General features: G+C 40.3%; 3 protein-coding genes across 3 annotated transcripts; all 3 read left to right on the top strand.

The window, feature by feature from the left end:
- Positions 1-68: 68 nt before the first annotated feature.
- Positions 69-4583, top strand: LOC102225394 (histone-lysine N-methyltransferase SETDB2-like). Its single transcript, XM_014473739.2, has 11 exons — positions 69-368; positions 723-836; positions 907-1014; positions 1574-1686; positions 1747-2016; positions 2094-2416; positions 2493-2662; positions 3525-3760; positions 3842-3988; positions 4131-4219; positions 4296-4583. The coding sequence occupies exons 1-11, from the start codon at positions 338-340 to the stop codon at positions 4480-4482; spliced, it is 1788 nt and encodes a 595-aa protein (XP_014329225.1). The 5' UTR covers positions 69-337; the 3' UTR covers positions 4483-4583.
- Positions 4584-5119: 536 nt separating this feature from the next.
- On the top strand, positions 5120-7942 carry creg1 (cellular repressor of E1A stimulated genes 1). The gene is made up of 5 exons (XM_005812129.3): positions 5120-5522; positions 5933-6052; positions 6123-6236; positions 6311-6399; positions 7137-7942. Exons 1-4 carry the CDS (start codon positions 5229-5231, stop codon positions 6395-6397), a joined length of 615 nt encoding a protein of 204 aa, XP_005812186.1. The 5' UTR covers positions 5120-5228; the 3' UTR covers positions 6398-6399; positions 7137-7942.
- An 85-nt stretch (positions 7943-8027) lies between these two features.
- LOC106700052 (T-cell surface glycoprotein CD3 zeta chain) lies at positions 8028-20461 on the top strand. The gene is made up of 8 exons (XM_023329793.1): positions 8028-8364; positions 18158-18255; positions 19072-19116; positions 19199-19261; positions 19343-19375; positions 19455-19508; positions 19581-19610; positions 19691-20461. The coding sequence occupies exons 1-8, from the start codon at positions 8304-8306 to the stop codon at positions 19754-19756; spliced, it is 450 nt and encodes a 149-aa protein (XP_023185561.1). The 5' UTR covers positions 8028-8303; the 3' UTR covers positions 19757-20461.
- The last annotated feature ends 764 nt before the right edge of the window (positions 20462-21225 follow it).

The raw sequence follows: 21225 nt of genomic DNA, 5'->3' as shown, positions 1-21225 counted from the left end.
AAATTTATTTTAAATATAAAATAACTATACCTGTCAGACAAAACTCAGGGAATACAACCACTCATTGTACGGCGGCCCGCTTGAACCAAGAAGCTTCCAGTCATAAACCATGCTGCAGTTTCTGTTAGTTTGTCGTTAAATTGGACCTAATCTGGTATTTAAACCGCTTTTCCGGTAACTGCGGGGCTGATTTCCGGCTAATACTATGATTTAGTTTCAGCTCTGTATCAGCCGTTAGCGCTCTGAGTCAGAGTGGATCGGTACCAGCACAAACTGGGTTTGTTTGGCTTTGTGTTCTCAACTGGAGCTACCTTAGCTCTGCTAGCTGTCCGTGGACATGGGGGACGTGTTGGATCCACGGCTTGTGGGTAAGACTGTGGAGCCCACTCAAACTGGGAGATAACTGGTCACACTAGGTCACTAGATGGTGTAAACTGGACAAGAATTCCTTTTAGTCTGTCAGAACTGTGATTTCTAACTACAGACTCAGCGTCTGAGTGATGCTTGTAGCCGCCATATTGATCAGGGCAAGTCAGTCACTGTTCTTCAGGGCAATCTGAAGCTCATTTTAGAGTTATATCTATTTTTGTGTCTTATTTATATAATCAAAAGCCTGAAAATTTAATTTCTGAAAGTATTCACACCTCCTGGACCTTCCCACATGCTAGCAGCAGAGGGCGCAGTGTGTGTTCTGCAGCTAACTGCTGGTGTCGGTTCTGCAGAGAGGGCGAAAAGCTTCTGGGCGGAGAAGGACGTGGAGCAGGTCTTCACCGGGGTCTTCCAGTACCTGGACCACCTGAAGCAGGCCCTGCAGAAGAAGACGGCTCTAGATAAAGGTACTGGTCCGTCCTGGCTGGGGTCCAGACTGTCCTGCGTGGTTCTGGTGTGATGCTGGTTCTGTTTCAGAGTACCTCCAGGCCCAGAGGCTGCTGGAATGTCTGGACTGCGTTCCCCTCGGGTCTCCTCCGGACCAGGACCAGGACTCCTCCGTGGTCCAGGTGGTCATCGGTTCAGGTACTGAACTACTATAAAAATCTGATTTGAATATTGTTTGGTAAATTTTATGAACTTTCTACATAAAGTTATTGTTCTTTATCAATCTATGAAGTTTCAATAAGTTTAACTATAAATATTGGGTTTGTATTATGAGAACAATGAGAACACCCAAACAGTTCATTTGTTTTGCATCTTGATTCCTTTAACATGTAATTGTGCAAAATATTCAGAATTTTGTTTTGCCAATATTTATAGATAATCTGTTACAAACCATTTTTTTGTTTTTGTAAATATTTTCTCCTAAATAAAATACGGCTGTGTCATCTGCACATAAACTGCACCAAGCCGTAGTGATGTCATTAACTTACATGAGAAAAGGTTGAGGTCCCAGTGTTGATCCCTGTGGAACGCCACAATTCATATGATATCTGGAGGATTTTCTCTTTTTCTTTTTATTGTTGTGATTTAATTTTTTTTATTATTTTGTGCTACAAACGTCCTTCCTTTGGGGATCATTAAAGTATGATGTATGTGTCGGTTCTGGTCCGGTTCTGACTGACCTGCTGTGTGTCTGCAGGAGGGCTGCTGCCGGCTCACTTCAATGGACTGTCGCCCCCTGCTGGCAGAGAGGAGCTACTGCCTCCGCTGATGCCGGTCCAGCTGCAGTACCACCCTCACCCCTGCTGCAAGGTAGGAAGGAGCAGAACCGGGCCGGTGACGGGATGACCTCTGACCTCTGTGTGTTCCCAGGCCTGCCTGCCCGGGTTACCCAGAACCCCCCAGTCCAGCTCGCTGCTGTACGGCCAGAACCCGTTGAAGGTGCCGCTGTTGTGCGGCTTCAAGAGGCTGAGCGCCATGCCGCTGGCGTCCTCGACCGGAACCGGCCCGGACGGCTTGGACGCGGCTGCTGCCGGGGGCGACTGGGACGTCATCTACAAGACGCCGTGTGGGCAGAGCCTCAGGAACTTCCAGGACGTTGAGTCCTTCCTGTCGGTGACGGAGAGCTACGACGTCCTGCAGGTGAACCAGAACCGGACCTGAGAGCCCGCTCTGACCTGCTTTGACCCGGTTCTGACCCGGTCCTGTCCCTTCTGCAGGTAGACTTCTTCACCTTCAACCACCTGGTGCAGCTGGACCCGACCCCTCTGCCGGCTCAGCCGCGGGCCGACCTGAGCCGGGGGGCGGAGCCTGTTCCCGTGGAGCTGGTGGTAGGGGAGGGTCGGACCCGGCCCGCGGGCTTCCGGTACAGGAAGGACCGCTGGCCGCACGGCTGCTTTCTGAGCCGCGGCGCCGCTCTGTTCGACGCCTGCTGTGACTGCAGCGACGGCTGCGGCGACGCGCGGCACTGCGCCTGCGTCGCCATGACGACCAGGGGTCAGGGCTACAGCTACCAGCGGCTGCTGGAACCGGTCCAGTCAGGGTGAGAACGGGCTGGACCGCCTCACCATCCTCTTCCTCTCCCTCTCTAACTCTTCCTCCTCCTCCTCTTCCTCCAGCCTGTTTGAGTGCGGTCCGTGGTGCGGCTGCGACCGGGCCCGCTGCCAGAACCGGCTGGTCCAGAGGGGGGTCAGAGTTCGCCTCCAGGTCTTTGAGACCGAGGACCGGGGCTGGGGGGTCCGTTGCCGTGACGACCTGGACCGAGGCACGTTCGTCTGCATCTACGCAGGTCGGCTGGTTATTAGTATAAATATATAAACTAATAAAGGTCATTTATTTAAGGTCCAGATGATTCTGATCAGATTTTTAGAAATTTTACTGTCCTGGTGAATATTTGATCAATTTATAATCAATACTTCATTTTATAGAATGTTCTGGTTTTGTTTCTTCATTTGTTTAATAATCTTGAGCATATTTTAACTCAGTTTCAAACAAATTATTGACATTTTGTTCCTCTTTATATAAAGTATTTATATTTTTGGTGTTTTAGCATTATATTATTAATATATTATAAAATATTAATTTTGCTTTATATTTTTTAATTTGTGTCTTTTTTAAGAATTAATTATTCTTTTAGGAATCTTTATTGTCATTTATTTAGCATTATATTAGTATAATGGTAATGAAGTATTAGATTATCTAAATATGATGTTTTACATATTTTCATTTCATTCTAAAAATGTTTTAATAAAATTCTCTTTATATTTTTGTATAAGTAAACAATATAAAGATTAAAAGACATTTTGATACTTTTTTAAAATTTCACATTAGTCTTTAGGAAACTTTATTCTTTTTGTTAACAGGTTGTGTTCTGTTAACAGGTTTGGTTCTGTTAACAGGTTGTGTTCTGTTAAGAGGTGTGGTTCTGTTAACAGGTGTGGTTCTGTTAAGAGGTTTGGTTCTGTTAAGAGGTTTGGTTCTGTTAACAGGTTTGGTTCTGTTAACAGGTGTGGTTCTGTTAACAGGTGTGGTTCTGTTAACAGGTGTGGTTCTGTTAAGAGGTTTGGTTCTGTTAAGAGGTTTGGTTCTGTTAACAGGTTTGGTTCTGTTAACAGGTGTGGTTCTGTTAACAGGTGTGGTTCTGTTAACAGGTGTGGTTCTGCAGCGGGCCCACAGCCCCACGGAGCCGCTGCCCCCCAAGCTGACCCGGGCCGAGCTGCCGTCCGATGACGAGGTGGAGGTCGTCACGGAGTGGCTGGCTCCGCCCATCCTGGAGGTGCGCAGCGACCTGCTGGAGGCCGCGCCAGGCTCCGCCCCCTCCACTCAGCATGTCCCGGTGATCCAGAGGCCCGGCGAGTCCAGTGGCGCCGCTCAGAACCACGACCAGGTTGGTTTCTGTCCAGGATGGTTTTCCTGGTGAGTTACTGCTGCTGGATGACGTTTGCTGGTTCTGGTTCTGGTTCTGCAGGTCGGAGGCCTGTCTGAGTTGAGGGTTGCCGTGGCGATGGACAGCCATGAGGACGGCAGCCCGACGAGCTTCAAACGAGGAGCAGAGAGAGAGGAAGTCTGCTTCATCGACGCCAGCAAGGAGGGAAACGTCGGGCGCTTCATCAACGTGAGTCTGGAGGAATGTTCATGGAAAGTTGAGTGGAAGGAAACATGAAAGTCAAGGAACAATTGGTTTGGTATTTTTTTACTGATTTGATGGAATATGTTTATTGATTTATTTATGTATTTATTCTTAACTCGGCCCACAGCACAGCTGCCAGCCCAACCTGTTCATCCAGAACGTCTTCACGGACTCCCATGACCCCGCCTTCCCCGTCATCGCCTTCTTCACCAACAGGTGAGGGGGAGGAGTCACTGTAAGCCCCTCCCCTCTTTACCTTCAGCTGTGTTTTCATGGGTTTTGTGTCCATCAGGGTGGTGAAAGCCGGCACTGAGCTCACCTGGAACTACTCCTCTGACGTTCACACCTCCAGCTCGGAGCAGGAACAGGAAGTGCCCTGTCTCTGCCGTAGCAACGGTTGCCAGGGATGGCTCCACCTGGAGGAGCAGCTGTGTGACGTCTGTGCAGCTGAAGGTCCAGGAGGGTCGGAGGAAAATTAATTTATGCTGCAGTTTCTTACAGGTTTCTAATCTAAATGTGTTAATGTAATAAAATCTTTGGTCTTTAAAATCTGTTTGAGCTTATTTGTTATTTAAAACTTTGTGCAATTAAAAAAATATTTTAATAAAGGTTTTTGAAATGTTTGTAGATTTGACTCTTTTTATTTTTGATTTGATCAAAGATCTTATTTTGAAACTGAAAACAAAGGAGCGTCATGAAACCATCACAAACCCTTTTTGGGCCATTTCAGCATATTTATTGACCTTGTAGCAGTCTGGATGTAATTTTATGGCAGTTTGTCAGGGCCATTATGGACGTAAAAAGAGTAAATTTCCACCAAAAAGTTCAGAAATGTTGAGATTCTTAGAATTTTATTCTAGAACAAACCTTTTGTTCCACGTTTGAAACTCAAAAAATTGACAATGTTCAACTTTTTAAACTTAAAAATTCCTGAGGCTTTTCTAGCAATTTTTTTTTGACTTGTCAAACTAAAATGTTCTTTTTATCTAGAAAATCTGGAAGGTTTTTTAATGTTTTTTTATTTTCTTTTTTCCCCCTGAAATTAATAAAATAATTTAAAAAGTTTACTACTTTCAATATTTATTTAGAAATTACGGTTCTGTACATATAAAGCTTTTATTGTGATAACAGGAAGTGGTTTTATTGCGACAGTCAGGAGCGGAAGTTTGTGTTCTGTTTATCTCTGCTCCGTGTGACCGACTGTCCTGCTGACACCGACCCGACCATGAGCTCCGCTCTGTGGCCTACTCTCCTCCTCCTCCTCGGCCTCTCCTGGGCCGGCCTCGGCTCCTCCTCCTGCCGGGTCCAGATCCCTCCTCACGACCAGGTGGCCCGGGTGGCCCGCTTCATCGCCCACCAGTGTGACTGGGCCTCCATGGCCACCATCTCCAGCCACAAGCCGGTGGAGGGTCAGCCGTTCTCCAACGTCTTCTCGGTGAGCGACGGGCCACAAGGAACCAGCTCCGGGGTCCCGTACATGTACCTGACCCACATGGAGGTGTCGGTCCAGGACCTGCAGGTAAACGGACGATCCCGGTTCTGTTACACAAACAAACGTCACGTGACGTTGGGCTCCGGCATGACTCAGCAGGTTTTATAAACAGTGACGCAGCAGTTTGGAGATCGGGTCACGTGATCAGGTTCCATAACAACCGACTGCTGGCGTTTAAAGAAATTAATGTTTTTATTATTTAAATATAATATATGCGTAAGTAAAATATTCATTAGTAATTTTCATTTTGTCATAAAAAATATTTAAAATATTTCCTTAATATTTATACAAAAAATGCCTTGAAATAATAATTCATATTTATAATTTTACTCCTTAAAACCTTTTAAAGCTTGTTTATTGTTGCACTAGTATAAAATATATTTACTTATTAAATGTCTCATATGAGTTATTAATAAAGCGTGACCTTTGACCCCCAGGTGAACCCCCAGGCGTCCCTGTCCATGTCTCTGGCCCAGACCGATTACTGCAAGCAGCAGGGCTTCGATCCTCAGAGTCCGCTCTGCGCTCACATCATCCTGTCTGGATCCGTCGTCCAGGTAACAACACTCACCTGTTCCCCAGGTACACCCAGGGACTCACATGACCTCTGACCCCGCTGTGTTCCAGGTGAACGGGACGGAGGCGGACTTTGCAAAGAAAGCTCTGTTCAGCCGACACCCGGAGATGATCGACTGGCCCACGGACCACAACTGGTTCTTCGCCAAGTTCAACATCACTCAGGTACTAAACCATCAGAACCATCAGAACCGGTTCTGACCCGGCCCGGTCTCAAACTCCTCCTGGTCTCGTTTCAGGTGTGGGTGCTGGATTACTTCGGAGGGGTGAAGACCGTCTCTCCTGATGAATATTTCCAGGCGGCGCCCCACAGGAAGCACCACTGACGGTGAGAGCTGCTGGTCCTTGTAGTCCTTTATTTGCCGTTTGTAGTCCTTAACCAGAACCATTTTGGTTTGAAGAAACATTTCTTAATTTAAAAAATCCTTTTTATAAACCCCGAAAATGTAGAAATTTCTAAAATGTTAGTGAAAATTATTAGTAAATATTTAATTATTACATGTTAAATGTAATAAAATGTTTTTTAAAATATTTAATAATCTACCATTAACTATAATGAGTGTTGTAATATAATAACAAAGTTCATAGTAATATGTTGCTACTTAAATTTTAAATAAATAAATAAAAATAAAACAAAAGTAAATCAAGTAGTATATAAATTAATGTAATATATATAATGTCTTACTGGATGCATAATATGTAAAACATTTTCTTAATGTTAGGTCATATAAATTTTAATTAAATAAGAAAAAAATACATTGGAATTTAACCTATTTTCAATATTAATTAAATAAAAAATAATCCAACACTTATTGTGATATAATATTAGAATATAATTCATGGTGTATAATATTAAATAAAAACACAGTTTTAGTCATTTTTTCTCCATGAAAATAAAATCTTATAATTAAATCATTAAAAATAACATTAGTAGAAATATTAATATTACTGACATTATTAAAAGGATATAATAATGTAGTGATATTTATTGTATTACTGAATATTGTAATAATAATATCCAATAAAACTATCAGAAAATCAGTAATAAATTATCTTTGTGTTCAGGAATCAACCTTTGACCCGGAATGATGATGATGATGATGATGATGATGATGAAGGCGTCCTCAGCCAGTTCTCTTCTTCTCTTCCTCTTCAAACTCTTCCACTTCAGTTTTCTCTGATCAATTAATTAATCAATCGGAGTTAATTAAATGGCTTATGAATCAGAAAGTTTTGTATCAAATTATAGATTTTAAATCGGAACAATATTCATCTTTTTCAGACATTTTGGCATAAACATTAATAATTAGTGATATTTAAACATTAATAAACAGAAAAAATATGATTTTAGAAAGTTGTAGTTCAGAGTTTTCACCGCTGGGGGGAGACATTGGGCCGATTATTAGCGCCATCAAAAGCACTTTAAAGATATTTATTTGAATATTTGCTTTAATATTGGGTTTTATTATGAACCAAAGTGTTAAAAAGTTCTCTAAGTGATTCTCCTGGTTGACCTTTGACCTTCTGAATATTACTTATTAGGTATTGTGCATTTTTCTTACAGTAACTACATTTCCCATGGTTCATAGCGATAGGAAGGTGGAGCATTAATTAGGAATTAATGGTTTAGACTCAGTTAGGCTAAATGTATTCACTTTAAACGTCTAAATGTGAATTTGTGATCATGTTTGTGTTTTTATCTTTAACAAAGTGACTCCACTTTTACCTGAAGGGCTCAAATCTGATGTTTTATCTTTTATTAAACAGAATAAGTCAGTATTTCAGTTTGTTTGTCAGAACATATTTTCATACTTTTTTTTAGAAAATCAGATGTATTTTTAAAAAGAAAAATAAATATTTTTAGCAGAAACAGATCAGCGTTTGTGTTATTTTATTTAAATGTGGTGTGAAGTTCTGATCCGGCCCGCAGCATGATGCTGCCGGTTGGCTCTGCAGAGCGACGGATCCTGAGCGAAGCTCACTGCAGGTAAACATCTCTGAAGCGTTGTGTGTGTTTCAGCTGAATTGGTGTTTCCGTGTGTGAGCAGAGCGGGGCGGTGTGTGTGTGTGGGAGAAGTGTGTCGCTGTGTGTCACCTGGCACAGCAGCTCCTCACCACTTCCTGTCCCATTTCATCACCGCGCTCCAGAGGAAGACGCCTCACTTCGCTGCTGCCGCTGCACGACTCGGAGCGCTCTGAACCACCTGCACCAACTGGGGACACTGGTCTGAGATGGAGCTCCAGAACCGGGTACTGGGCCTGCTGGTCCTCGCCTCGCTGCTGCCCTCCGCAGGTAGGCATCGCCACGCCGCTCACCTGAGAGCAGAGTTCAGTCTGACTGCTGGTTGGATTTGATTAGGACGTTTTCACTGAAGTGTGTAAATGAAAGCGACCGATGGCAGCAGGCTGTTGGTTCAGCACGAAAAAAGACTCAATTTGTTTTTGTTTTATAAGAAAATCATTTTCAGGAAATTAAAAATATAAACAGGCGTGTTTCTGCTGTTAGTCTGTCACTTATGACCAAAAACAAGTTGCTAAAACGTCTAAAAAAAACTCAATTCTTTAAAACAGTAATTTTTCTGCTGTATTATTGAATTTTATGTAGATAATTAAAATGTTTTGGTTGTTTTCTGAAAGCAGACTTGTTTTCAGTCTTAAAACTTCGACCACAAAAAGAAGCTAATGATGAGCGCAGCCTCTGGCGGCCATCTTTGATCCTGAGTTCTTTCTTTAAAGAACCAAATAAAACGTTTCCTTTCTTTGCTCCATAAATTTGAATATTTAAAACTTAAATTGATTAAACAAACCTGAAGTAGTCATGATGTATCTACAGTCGGGACATTTAACTGCAGCAAACAACTTTAAACTTTAGCATGCAAGCTAACAAACAGGATTAGCATCAACATATTTTATGTTTGACAACAAAAGAGAAACATGTCAATGTTGGCTCAAACTTTTCAAATTAAGAAAGAAAAGGCCTTAAATGAAATGATGAACACTATAAAACACTCCTGTAGGGCTGAAACTAATTTACCTTTACCCTCAAAACAAACATTTATGTAACAGTTTACCTTTTTCACAATTTTTCTACATATTTTCCAAATATTTGACCCTTTAATTTTCAAATAACTTAAAAATTGTACATTTAATGTACCAAACCTGAGACATGATGTATTTATTTCACTTTACAGGCGACATAAAGTCACATTTATTACTGAAAATGTCTCAAAGTTCAACCAGTAAAGCAGCTAAAGAAAGATTTTATTAAAGTTTTGAAGCATATTACAGAAAATTACAACATTATTAATGTCTCAATGTTTGCTCAAACCTTCAAAATGACAAAAAATAAACTGTTTTTAAAGAATGATTATCTTCTCCTTTTTGATTTCTCTTTAATTATTAAATTTAGTTGATCAAATCTGACCCTCGTCATTTTAAAGGTGATGTAAAAAAGATTTTACCTAAAATATCTACCAGTTCAGGCAGCACCTTATAATAAAGGTTATTTATATGAACTGAACCCGAGTCCATAAGAACATTGGAACAGCAGCTGTGATAAACCTGCTTCCAAACACTGGAAATATTTTAAAAATTAATTAAAAAGTAAAACATTCTAATGAAAGCATGTTTCTGTTATTTAAAAAACAAAATTGTAAAGAAAACTTTTGAACGTTAAAGATGAAGGTAGATTCTGGCGGCGGCCATGTTTTACGTTCATTTTCTTCGGTTTTAGGAAGATTAAATATAAAATACCTTACATGCGTTTTTATTCATGTTTTGTTCATTTTCTGATCACTGAAGTTAATAAAAACGTTAATAAACGACATTAAGTTTAACCACAGCTGAACAGATCCGACTCAACGTTGCTAACAGTTAGCGATAAAACTGCGTTAGCATGCAGAGTCTAACTAATGACAAACGTTTGTTTTTAAAGGGATTTTATTTTTAATATTTATTTATTCATAAGATAAAGTCTTCAAACATGTATAATATTTAAAAATTAAAAGCATTTTAATACATATCTTTAAAAAATATTCTATTTTTTAGTTCACTGAAAACACGCAGCGAATTAGTTCATCAAATATTTAGCATGAAAACTTAAACTAATTAGCTTCATTTAATTCACTTAAATTAAGTGATTTAATCATTTAGTTTGTGATTTAAGTTATTAAACCTGTAAATAAAAATGAATCCAAATTATGACGCAAACAAATCAAATTAATTTAATTGCAGCCGATGGGATTAAAGACTTTTAGTGGCTAAGATGTAAATAAATCCACATTTATTATTTAAATCCGTAAAAAACAATTTAAACACAAAATTACAAGAAATTAAATGTAATTTTGCAATAACAAAATTTCCAATGTTTGAAAGGCACTTTATAGATTTAGTTTGAGTTATAACAAAATGAGCTTTTAATAAAAATGTATTAAAATTAAACAGATAAAACCCAACTGTGACTCAGGTTCTGACATATAAAAAACAATAAATAGAGAGAATAAAACTTTCTGTCATAATTATTAGAGCATTTTATACTGAAAGTGTTGAAATCTTCAGAAGCGTTGGGCCTAATGGGCCCGGTTTCTGGACCGGGTCAGCCGGGTTCACCTGGCTCTGAATGTGTCTGTGTTCATATTAAACTGGAATAAATTATTTTAATTTGTTTGAATTTGAACCAGTTTAGGAGAAACTGTAACAACAGAAACACTAAATGTTTTTAAAAAAGATCAAATTCAGAGTTAAGCTAAATGAGAGACAAACAGAACCAGATCCGGGTCCAGCAAAGGTTCTGTTGGGTTTAAGATGCAGAAACTGATCAACTTTAATTTAACGAGATTTAAAACCAGAGAAAATAAAAGTTATTTATTCAGCAGGAGATCCGAACGGCTGCAGAGACGACAGAGGCAATAAATAAAAGATCATCAATGAAAACTAGAGATAATTGAGGCGCTGCATCTTAAAAAATAAATATTTAACAGGAATAAAGTTTAATAATAACTTTAAACCTGTTTGTTTTTACTGCATCTCATTATTTAATAACTGATAATTATTCATAAGAGAGACGAGTTAGAAACGGATCTGCTGCTAAATCAGCAGATTTTTACCGTTAAATTTTCACCAAATTAGTTTATCTTCGGACTAAAAGCTGAACCCGGTTCTGATGGACCCGGTTCTGATGGACCCGGTTCTGCAGCCTCTGCCTCAGAGCCGTTGAGCAAGCGGCGTTAATCTCCTGCTCAGGAATCAGCTCTGCGGTTTTCCTCTCACTGAAGCATCTGAACATCAGCTCTGCGGTCCGATAAACTGACCAGAACCACACTGATAAGAGCCAGCAGGGCGGGCTGAGAGCTCGGCGGCCATGTTGGACAGGGAGAGCGAGGTGAAAACGCCTCAACATGTCTGCTGACGGAGCGCCGAGGCGTCCTGGATTCAGGCTTCAGGTGTGTTGGGTAAACTGCCAACGGTGCGACCGCAGAGCTTCACGGAGATGAGCAGATAGTCTGAGGAGGAAACAAGAAGCGCCGCCATCTTCTGAAGATGACTTTATGATCACGACGTTTTCCACAATCACAGCCAGAAAACCCAGATCGGCTTTTCATCCCACCTTCATGTCCTTAACGTGAGACCAGCGGCGTAATCTGGAGCCTGGACGTTAACAGCAGGCTGGAAATGATGATAATGACGTGAGGAAAGCAGTCAGTGAACGCATCACATCCCAACTCCTGCAGGTCCAACTCCACATCCAAACAGAACCGGGTCAGAACCAGGCCACCGGCTGCTGTTAGCTGGACTTCCAGCTTCCTCCGTCTGCTGACAGGAAAAAAACACAGGAGAAAATTTCCACTGAAAATGTGAGAAATTTTCTAGAAAAATCTAGGAAATATCTGAGTTTGAACATGAAAATGTTCTGCAAAAATCAAATTCAACGTTGAAATTACTGAGTTTGTAAAGTAAAAAACTTTTGAAACCCAGAAATTTCCTTGTTTTTTTCTAGAACATTTGATCCGTTTCTAGTTACTTTTCTATTTTTAAATCTAGAAATATTCTTGTGTTTTGTAGAAACTTTCTGAGTTTTTTGGTGAAATTTACTTCTTTTCTGTCTACAATGACCCCAGTGCGTCGTCGTGGGCGACGATGTTTTCGGCTCTGATCAACTTTAGACGATAGACGGCGGCCATCTTAACTCAGGACGTCTCCGTTCTTCTTCTCTGCGAGTCGCTTCCTATAAAAGTCCGACTGCGGTGGCATTTAATTAGCAGCAATAGACCTGAATTGAAGGAGAAGAAGAAGACTAAAGCGGCGCCACCTATCGCTGCTCCAGAGGAACTGCTGCTTTAAAGCTGCAGCTGATTTCACCGGAGCAGAGAGCCCAACTAACCCATCAGCTAATGTCTGTTTGTTAGAAACACCTGGAGGTTGATATTGGACTGGACCCGGTTCTGTGGAGTCCAAAGTTTCACTCAAATCTTCTGAACAGGTTGGACAGGTTTGGGCCGTAGTTTAACCCGTAGTTTAACCCGTAGTTTAACCCGTAGTTTAACCGTTTGTTGCTCTGTGAGCGTCTCCTTCCTGCGTCTCGTTCGCCTCGTCGCCTGCAGGCATCTGGACCAAAGGTGGACCTGCAGATCAGGTTCTGTCAAAGTTTCCGACCCGAAGCTGAAACCAGGTGAAAGGTTTTTCTCTCTTTCAGAGAAATTTAAATTCCCCAGTCAGTGAGAAATCCCATCATGCATTTTGTTTCATTGAACGTGTTTGGAAAGCGAAGATTAAACAGAGTAAAAGTTTTTAGAAAAACTCTCAGAAATTCAAAATAATGTTTGCATGTGAGCCAAAAACGAGATCTAAAAGTTTCTAACTCACAATTTAAAACACAATGATTAAAAAACAAAACATAGAAAGAAGAAAAAACTAACGCAGATAATAAACAACACAAACTGAAAAACAATGCAATCGTAAAGTTTTTATAAAGAATCTCTCCATAATCCAACATAATCTGAAAACCTTTCAAATGTCCCTCAGACGTGTCTGTTAATCAGGTTTTCTTCAGTTGGCTCTTTTTTATTGTTTTAAAGTTTGCAGGAGATTTAAGGGATTAATCCCATTAACTGAACTTTACAAACTCAGCTTTTAACTCTTTGTTGCGTCATTTTAATCTGTCTGTAACTTTCAGCTAAACTGAAAAAATGTTTTATTTTCTTAGTTTAGCCACGTTAGAAAAGTTTTCCCTGTAAACCTGAATCCAAGTGATCCGAGTTCACGTCCCTGTGGATTCTACCTTTTAAACTAACTGGAACAGTTTGTACTTTTAAGGCTTTCCAGTTTTTATTTTAATGTTTGTATCTATTTTAGAAGCTTGAAAAATGTCAGGCGGTGATAAGATCTCATCCTCTGCACCAACGCGGCTCTGAGAACGGCGCCCCTCATTAATATCAATCCACTTCCTGTCTGTTCATCAGACGGGGGAGTAAAAACTGATTCCAGTAAAATCTGAGACAAATTCAGCCTGAAAAGCTTCGTTTTGTGATCTGATGTCACTCTCAGTTCACATGAGGCAAAAGTAGAGAAATTGTTCTGCCAACCACAGAGCTGAAGAGGAAGTGGGCCGAGAAGACACCCTGTGGGATTCCTGTTTGACTTTCCTCGTCTCTCTGAGACTCGTCTGCAGGTTCAGCTTCAGTTTACAACTAAAACAGCAGAAAGATTCATTTCTGCTTCTTCTTTCTCTAGTTTGAAGATCTGCAGCGAATCCACACTGGATTCAGTCCAGATGGATCGTTTAACGCCTTACAATTAGATTTACGTTAGGAAAAAATTAATTTAATGTAAAAATTAGAAAAAATGAAGCTCAATTATATAAAAAGTCAACAATAAGCTGAGGATTTCTTTTTATTTCAGGTTTTCTTCATTACTTCCTGCTGGATGAAACTGCAGTGAAAAGTTTTATTTTCTGCTCCGTTGATCTGAAAAGTTTTACTGCGTTTTTAATCTGGTCTGAAAATCAAACTGGATTTGACTGAAAGATGAAACTTAATGTAATAATTAACAAAAATGAAGCTTAATGATATAAAAACTCAACGATAACCTGAGGATCTTGTTTATTCCTGAACAGAGGAGCCATTTTGCTTTTATTTCCGTCTTTATTTACATCCTGTTGGATGTTTATGTGCAGATATAACTACAGATAATGTTATTTTTATCATTTTGGCTGCAATAAGTTAAAATACACCAGAAATCCTTATTTGGAACATAAATAAAAAGTTTTACTGCGTAGTTTGATCTAGTCTGAAAACCAAACCCAGAGTCGTCATCATTTGTTTTTACGTTATAAAAATGTAACTTAATGAGGATCAAAACAGGATAAAGTGAAATAAAATGTATTTTTTTGCTCCACTTCCTGCTGGATGTTCATCAGTTAAAACTCATCAAACTTTTTCTTTTCTGCTCCGTCAGTTTTACTGGCTAGTCTGAAAATTAAACTAGATTTAAATGTAATAACGATCACAAATGGATCCTAACTATAAAAACTGGAGAATAATCTGTTCATCTGCTGGAAATAAATAGTTTCCATCATTTCTGCTGAACTGATGTTTCTCTTCTTTCTGATTTTCTACATTTCTTGGTTTTTGCGCCCCAACATGCAGCCTGAGCGTCTTGATGCTCAGGCTGAAGGTTTTCTGTCGATGCGGCGTCTCTTTGATTGAGACGAGGGGCTTCAGATAAAATCATTTTTATGTTTTCACACGTGTTGCAACAGGCCGAATGTTGTTTCGTTCAGGAAGCCGTTTCTGAACTCTGAAGCTTTTCTCAGCAGGTGTTAATGAATTCAGCCTGAAGCTCTGCAGTCAAAGTTTGACTCGATTTTACCGACTTTATCCGGCCAACAGCTGAGGATCCGACATGCAGGGAACCCCTGCTGTGATGGAAACTCAGCCTGGAAACGTTGATCTGCAGAGAAACGATGATTCATGAAGAAACGCTGAAAGAAATGATCCGTCGTTTCCACTGAGTGTTTACATCTGCAGATGATCTTCATCAGGTTCTGGTTCAGTGGAAACTTTGTTCTGTTTCCACCGTCAGGAGAAGAAAACAGAAACGCATCGTCATGTCCAGTAAACCCAGTGTCACCAGTAAACCCAGTGTCACCAGTAAACCCAGAGTCACCAGTAAACCCAGTGTCACCAGTAAACCCAGTGTCACCAGTAAACACTGAACAGCGTCAGAGCGGCTTTAATCGTTTGGAAACATGAAGCATGAACCGTTAATGTTAAAAATCTCTTTCATTATTTTACATTAAACTAATTTAATCCAAACTTTTAACACAAACAAATCAACGTTTTGCACTTTAAAAATAAAAAGTTGATCATTTTAAACCAGATCAAATATCACAACTTTAATTTCTTGCTCAATTTTACAACAGAAATCAAATATACTTCTTGCGTTTGTTTTTATTAATAAAACAAACTGATGACACTGAAAAAAAATAATTTAACTTCTGATCCAAGAAAGTTTAATTTTCTCACATTTTTTCCATTTTAACATCGTCTTTCAAACTTACAGGAAAACTTCAAATAACGGGTAAATTTCCAAATAATGTGATGATTTTACAGCATTTCTGCCTTTAAACTTTTATATTGTTCAGCAAAAATATTGATTTAATTTGTTGTTTTGGCAGAAACGAGTTTCAACAGAAATCAGGTCAAAGAGGGAAAATTCACCTTAGACTTTAATTTATTTCATTAGCAAAGAGAAAAAAACGAACTAACTCATACTTCTGATTTTTATTTTTATTTTTAGTTTTATTTCTCTAAATAAATACAAAATAAAATTAATATAAAAATTAGCTCAGTTTTTTTTAGGAATTTTCAAAGATGGTCCAAACGGCCTGGATGGGAAATAAAAACGATCTTTACTCTGTTTAGTTTTAGCAACTTTATTTAATCTACACTGTAAATAAAATGTAATTAAATTATTAGGTAGTTTAGCTATTAATCTAACTAAAAAAGTAGGATATACTAACAGTTTTAGTAAATATTTTTCTGGTTCTGGACGCAGTTTTTACTCCAAACGCTGAAAGTCCAGAAGTGAGAAGTTGAAGAAACATTTATGTTAAAAAAAGACAAAAATTAAATCAATTAATTAATCAAATAATCTTTATTGACCAGAACCTTCCAACAGCTACAAACCACCAGAAAACAGAAATAGCACAAAGTAAAAAGATAAAAAAGGTTTTTTAAATTTAATTTGTTTTAAACAAAACCAAGTCAGGGTTTATTTAAAAAAAGCAAAAAACATTAAAAATGATTATTTTCAGTGTAAAACCTTAAAAAGTCTTAATTTCCCTCATGATATTTTATTATTATTATTCTTTCTGTTGACATATTTCTACATATTGTTAATAGTTTAAACTTTGATTGGTTTTGGGTTTTATATCTTATTTCTGATGTTTTTAACTTTTACCAACTAAAACACCAAAAGCTGAAACATTTAACGTCTCGGCTCCTTTTAGAAGATAAAAACCACGTTTAGAGATTCATTTCTCTCTTTTTGTTGTTATTTTCCGTCTCATATCTGCTTGTTGAAATGTTTTCCACATCGAGCGTCGGGAGGATTTTTATTCATCATCCACAGAAACTTTGATTCTCGTCTGTTTTCTGTTTAGTGCAGAAATATTAGAAATCCTGTCCTGAGCCGACTGGCAGCTTCAGAGAGTTTAGTGTCACTTACATGTGAAACTGTCGTCAGATCACACACTTCCTGCTACTCGCTCTTATCTGGTCGCCTCGGCCCGCTAGAGACCCCGATGATCTGCTCAACGTTGCCGTTGTCATGACGACGCGATGGAGGACCGGCGGTGCTGCTCTGACAGTTTTTATATTTCTGTGAGCAAAGATGACAGATTGAGATAAACCTTCCTGGAACCGGCAGAGATCGACTGTTCATGAGGTCGTCCGCCCGCCGCGTTTTCTCCAACACAGAGAAGAAGAGGAACGTTTCTAAAAGCAAACAGGAAGTCACTTATTTTAAGAACTTCTCTAATCGTCTTCAGAGGTTTTTGGTTTTTACATTTCGTGCACTAAATTGTTCCTGATATTAGATTTGAGTCAGTTTTGGGCGTTTTGTCACTTTAAGTCCATATAAGCTGCTGTCGGCCACAGGGGGCCTGCAAACAGACGCACAATTATGCAACCATGCCTCTTTGAAAAGCATTAGTGGAGCCCCCTGCACAACCAACCAGAACACAGCAAGTGGCACGTCGACAAAAAACGATCTGGAGCTCCGCTGGGGTTGCTAGGTAACGGGCAGAGTTCCGCTGGGGTTGCTAGGTAACGGGCAGAGTTCCGCTGGGGTTGCTAGGTAACAGGGCAGAGTTCCGCTGGGGTTGCTAGGTAACAGGGCAGAGTTCCGCTGGGGTTGCTAGGTAACAGGGCACTGCCTGCTGAAGGATTTTGAAACGTCTCATTTTCCAGACACCAAAAACCTGAAGCTGCGGCTAAAAAACAGCTGGATGTTTTTTTAAGTTGTTTTCAGAAGCAGCAGAAACACAAAAATGTTAGAAATGTGAGTTTTCCCCTCTAACTAGACAAGTCGGAGGTTCTGGTCCCATCTCAGATTGGGTCGCTTTCTCTCCGGTCTTGTTTGCTCAGACAGAACCGCTGTGGTTCTGTTCGGCCGTCTTTGCTCTGGTCTCGGATTTAGTTTAGCTTGTTTCAGTTCAGAGACGAGCTCCTCTGAAACCCTGCTGAGGTTTCTGAGATGAAGGTTGCCTCTGCTGCATCTCTCAGTTTGACTGACACACACACACACACACACGCCCACACTGAACCACACTCCAACACACACCTGTGAGCTAATGAGCCGCAGCGAGAGCTGAAGCAGCTGAGGAAACCGCCGAGCCTCGCTCACACACACACACACACCCACACACACACACACACACACACACACACACACACACACACACACGCATGCTAGCAGCTGCAGCCAGACCCTGACTGACGGTGTGTGTGTGCGGGTGTGTGTGTGTGTGTGTGTGTGTGTGTGTTGACTGACGGTGTGTGTGTGTGTGTGTGTGTTGACCTCCACAGAGGCGCTGGACTACTCTGACCCCAAGCTCTGCTACGTCCTGGACGGATTTCTGGGCCTCTACGGTCTCATCATCACCGGCATGTTCATCAAGGAGAAGGTGGGTCCAGAACCAACCTGAGCAGGAACAGAACCAGGTGGAACATGTTTCCATGTTCTACTGACCTGATGGGTCAAACCATCAATTTTTTTTTTTTTTTTTTTTTTTACCCCTCCAGGGGGTCTTGTGTGGCTCTAGTGTCCCTTATATGACAGTAGGCTGACAGTAAACGGAGGGAAGACATGCGGCAAATGTCGTCGGGTCCGGGAGTCGAACCCGACGACGGCCGCGTCGAGGACTCAAGGCCTCCAAATACGGGTCGCGCTAACCGCTACGCCACCACGGCACGCCCCCCAATATATTGTTATTTAAGACCATTTTCAAGATAATAATAATGCAAGAACACATTCTTAAAGTTCAATAAACTTTTAATTTTAATGACCACTTAGCACTGGAACTGGAAGACATTTTAAATATCTAAAATAAATAAAACAAGAAATAAAATGAAACCTGAAGTCTCTGTAAACAAAACTATCCTTTAAAAACAGGCTGGTTGAGATTAAAACACCAACCTGAAGACTTGAATCATCCAGTGTTTGGTAGAAAACGGAAAACCAGAAACATTTTCCTGTAACAGTAAGCTGTTTTTCTGCCATTACATGAGGATGATTGACAGCGCTAAGCCCCTCCTCCTGGCTCTCATTGGCTGTTTTTGCTGCGTTAACATCATCTCCAGGTGCAGGTCGATCTTTTCATAGAAACTGTCATCACAAACGTGTGAAAAACAGATTTTTTTATAAAAGTTATGTACTGCAGCTTTAAGACTCTTTGTTTTTTGGACTTTGGAGAACTTATTCTGGACCTTCTGTGTTTCAGTTCTTCAGAACCAAAGTAAAGGGCTCAGAGGACGGAACCTACGCTGTAAGTTCCCGTCCGTCTCCTCTTGGTGTCGCAGCTCATATTTCTATCTTTAGATTCGTCTTCATGGTGATTTTGTGTTCAGTCTCTCAGCAGACCGACAGGCGACACCTACGAGCCGCTGATGACCGACCCGGAGCGAGGACGAGTAAGTCCAGATGTCTGAGTCCGGTTCTGAAGGTGTTCTGTCCAGATGCTTCATCTTGTTTCTTCTCATTCTGTCTCTCAGAACCGCAGGGTGCTGGATGACTCCACCTACACGGTACCAAACTAACCCACCAGAACAGAACCACAGTGACCTCTTGGATGTTTATCTAACTGGTTCTGGTTCTGGATTTCAGGGCCTGCAGAAACGATCAGAACCGACGTACAAAGAGCTTCCTGTGAAGAGAGAGGTGAGCGTCTGAACACGATGATGTTCTGTGAGATTCTGGAACCGGTTGAATTAAAAACTGTTGTTTCTGCAGCGTCAGCGGAAGAACGAGCAGGTTTACCAGGTGAGTACCAACCGGACCGCTCCGACCCGTCCAACTTCCGCTCTGATCAGCTGATTGATTAACTGATCGGCTGGTTTCAGGGTCTGAGCTCGGCCACCAGAGACACCTACGACTCCCTGCAGATGCAGCCGCTTCCTGCCCGCTAACGACCCGCCAACCGGATCGGTTCTGAAGAATCCTGCAGATCAGAACCAAGTTTTACTCTGATTGGAGACCAACGGCTCCTTAACACCTGGGAAATTTAACGCTTTTTCCACCTGATTTGGAGCTTTAAAATTCAGAAATCTGACAGTTTTTTCATTTCGAGCTCATAAATATGATAAATAGTTTTCATTAGTTTAAAACCAATAATTCCACTTATTAATTATCATTGATGCAGAGAAAGTGAGAAGTTTCATTGTTGTGTAAATATTTGGATGTAAAATAGGAGGAAACCTGCTAAAGTAGTTTCTGTGTTTCTGCTTCTAATGTCTGTCTGTGTGAAGGATGCAGAACCTGAAGTCAGTTTAAAGCTGGATGGAAACCCAAGAAGGACAATTTAAACACATTTAGTCAAATCACAGAGATAAAATAGTCATCAGATGAGCAAAGATATATAGGTTGTATAGAACTGTTTAACATTAAAATGAGTTCTGATGGACAACATTATGATACTGAAGTTGAAGAGTTTAATTTAATTGTTTTTTCTGCTGTTTTTAATCATATTTTCTGTCTTATCACTTATTTTTATTAACTTTTGTAGTTTTTTGATGTTTTCCTGAGAATTTCTGCTGTTTTTAGAATGTTATAAAATCTTGCTTCGTTATGAAAGGTAAAGCTTTTTTCTGATGATTAAATGAGTCTTAAATAAACAGCTGTTACTCATTTCTGCCTCCTGGTGGACGGATGACCTTATGACCCCACCACCAGGCTCAGTGGTGGTGGGTCTTCTGGGGGAAACCCTGAAGTGTTCCCAGTAAGGCAGACGCTTCCTGGTCCAGTTCTCCAGTTTGTGTTAAATGATATTTACCAGTATGACTTTTTGAAAAGTGATATTTTCATTCTGAGTCGTTAAAGGGTTTGATCTGAAACCTTCACCTTCATTTATTACACATCAGAAAAGGTTCCTGGATCCTGATGTCGGGTTTGTAGGTGGAACCGTTTTTTTGTTGAGACTTGCTAGAAACGAGGGAACATTCCTGCACAGCAGAGACAGAAACTCAGAAACATCTTCCAGTAAACGGCAAGTTAAAACCTGTTTGGAACTCAGCAGGTTTTTAACTTTTTGTTGGAAACGTTTGAGACAAACCAGTTATAAAACTTAAAGCCTCCAGGCTAAAAGAGGCCAAAGCTTAAAAAACTTTCTGTTCAGGAATGAAGGAGGGAGGATCAGGTGAGAATCATCATGGAAAGTTTCCTTCATATCAACATTAAACATGATTACATAAATTCATAAAATCTGTATTTAATAAAATATGAACATATTAACAGATGGTCGTTTCTACATGTGGAGAAACATGAAGGTTCTTGGTTCTGTTGGACTCAGTGCAGCATCATGACATTTTATAGAAGAGACTGGAGAACTGGTCAGACTCTCTGGTCCAGTTCTGGACTGGTTCCAGTCTGACCTGAAGAA

Source organism: Xiphophorus maculatus, chromosome 24 (genome assembly GCF_002775205.1).
Source record: "Xiphophorus maculatus strain JP 163 A chromosome 24, X_maculatus-5.0-male, whole genome shotgun sequence".
Lineage (NCBI taxonomy): Eukaryota > Metazoa > Chordata > Actinopteri > Cyprinodontiformes > Poeciliidae > Xiphophorus > Xiphophorus maculatus.
This window is presented reverse-complemented; position numbering and strand designations above follow the sequence as displayed.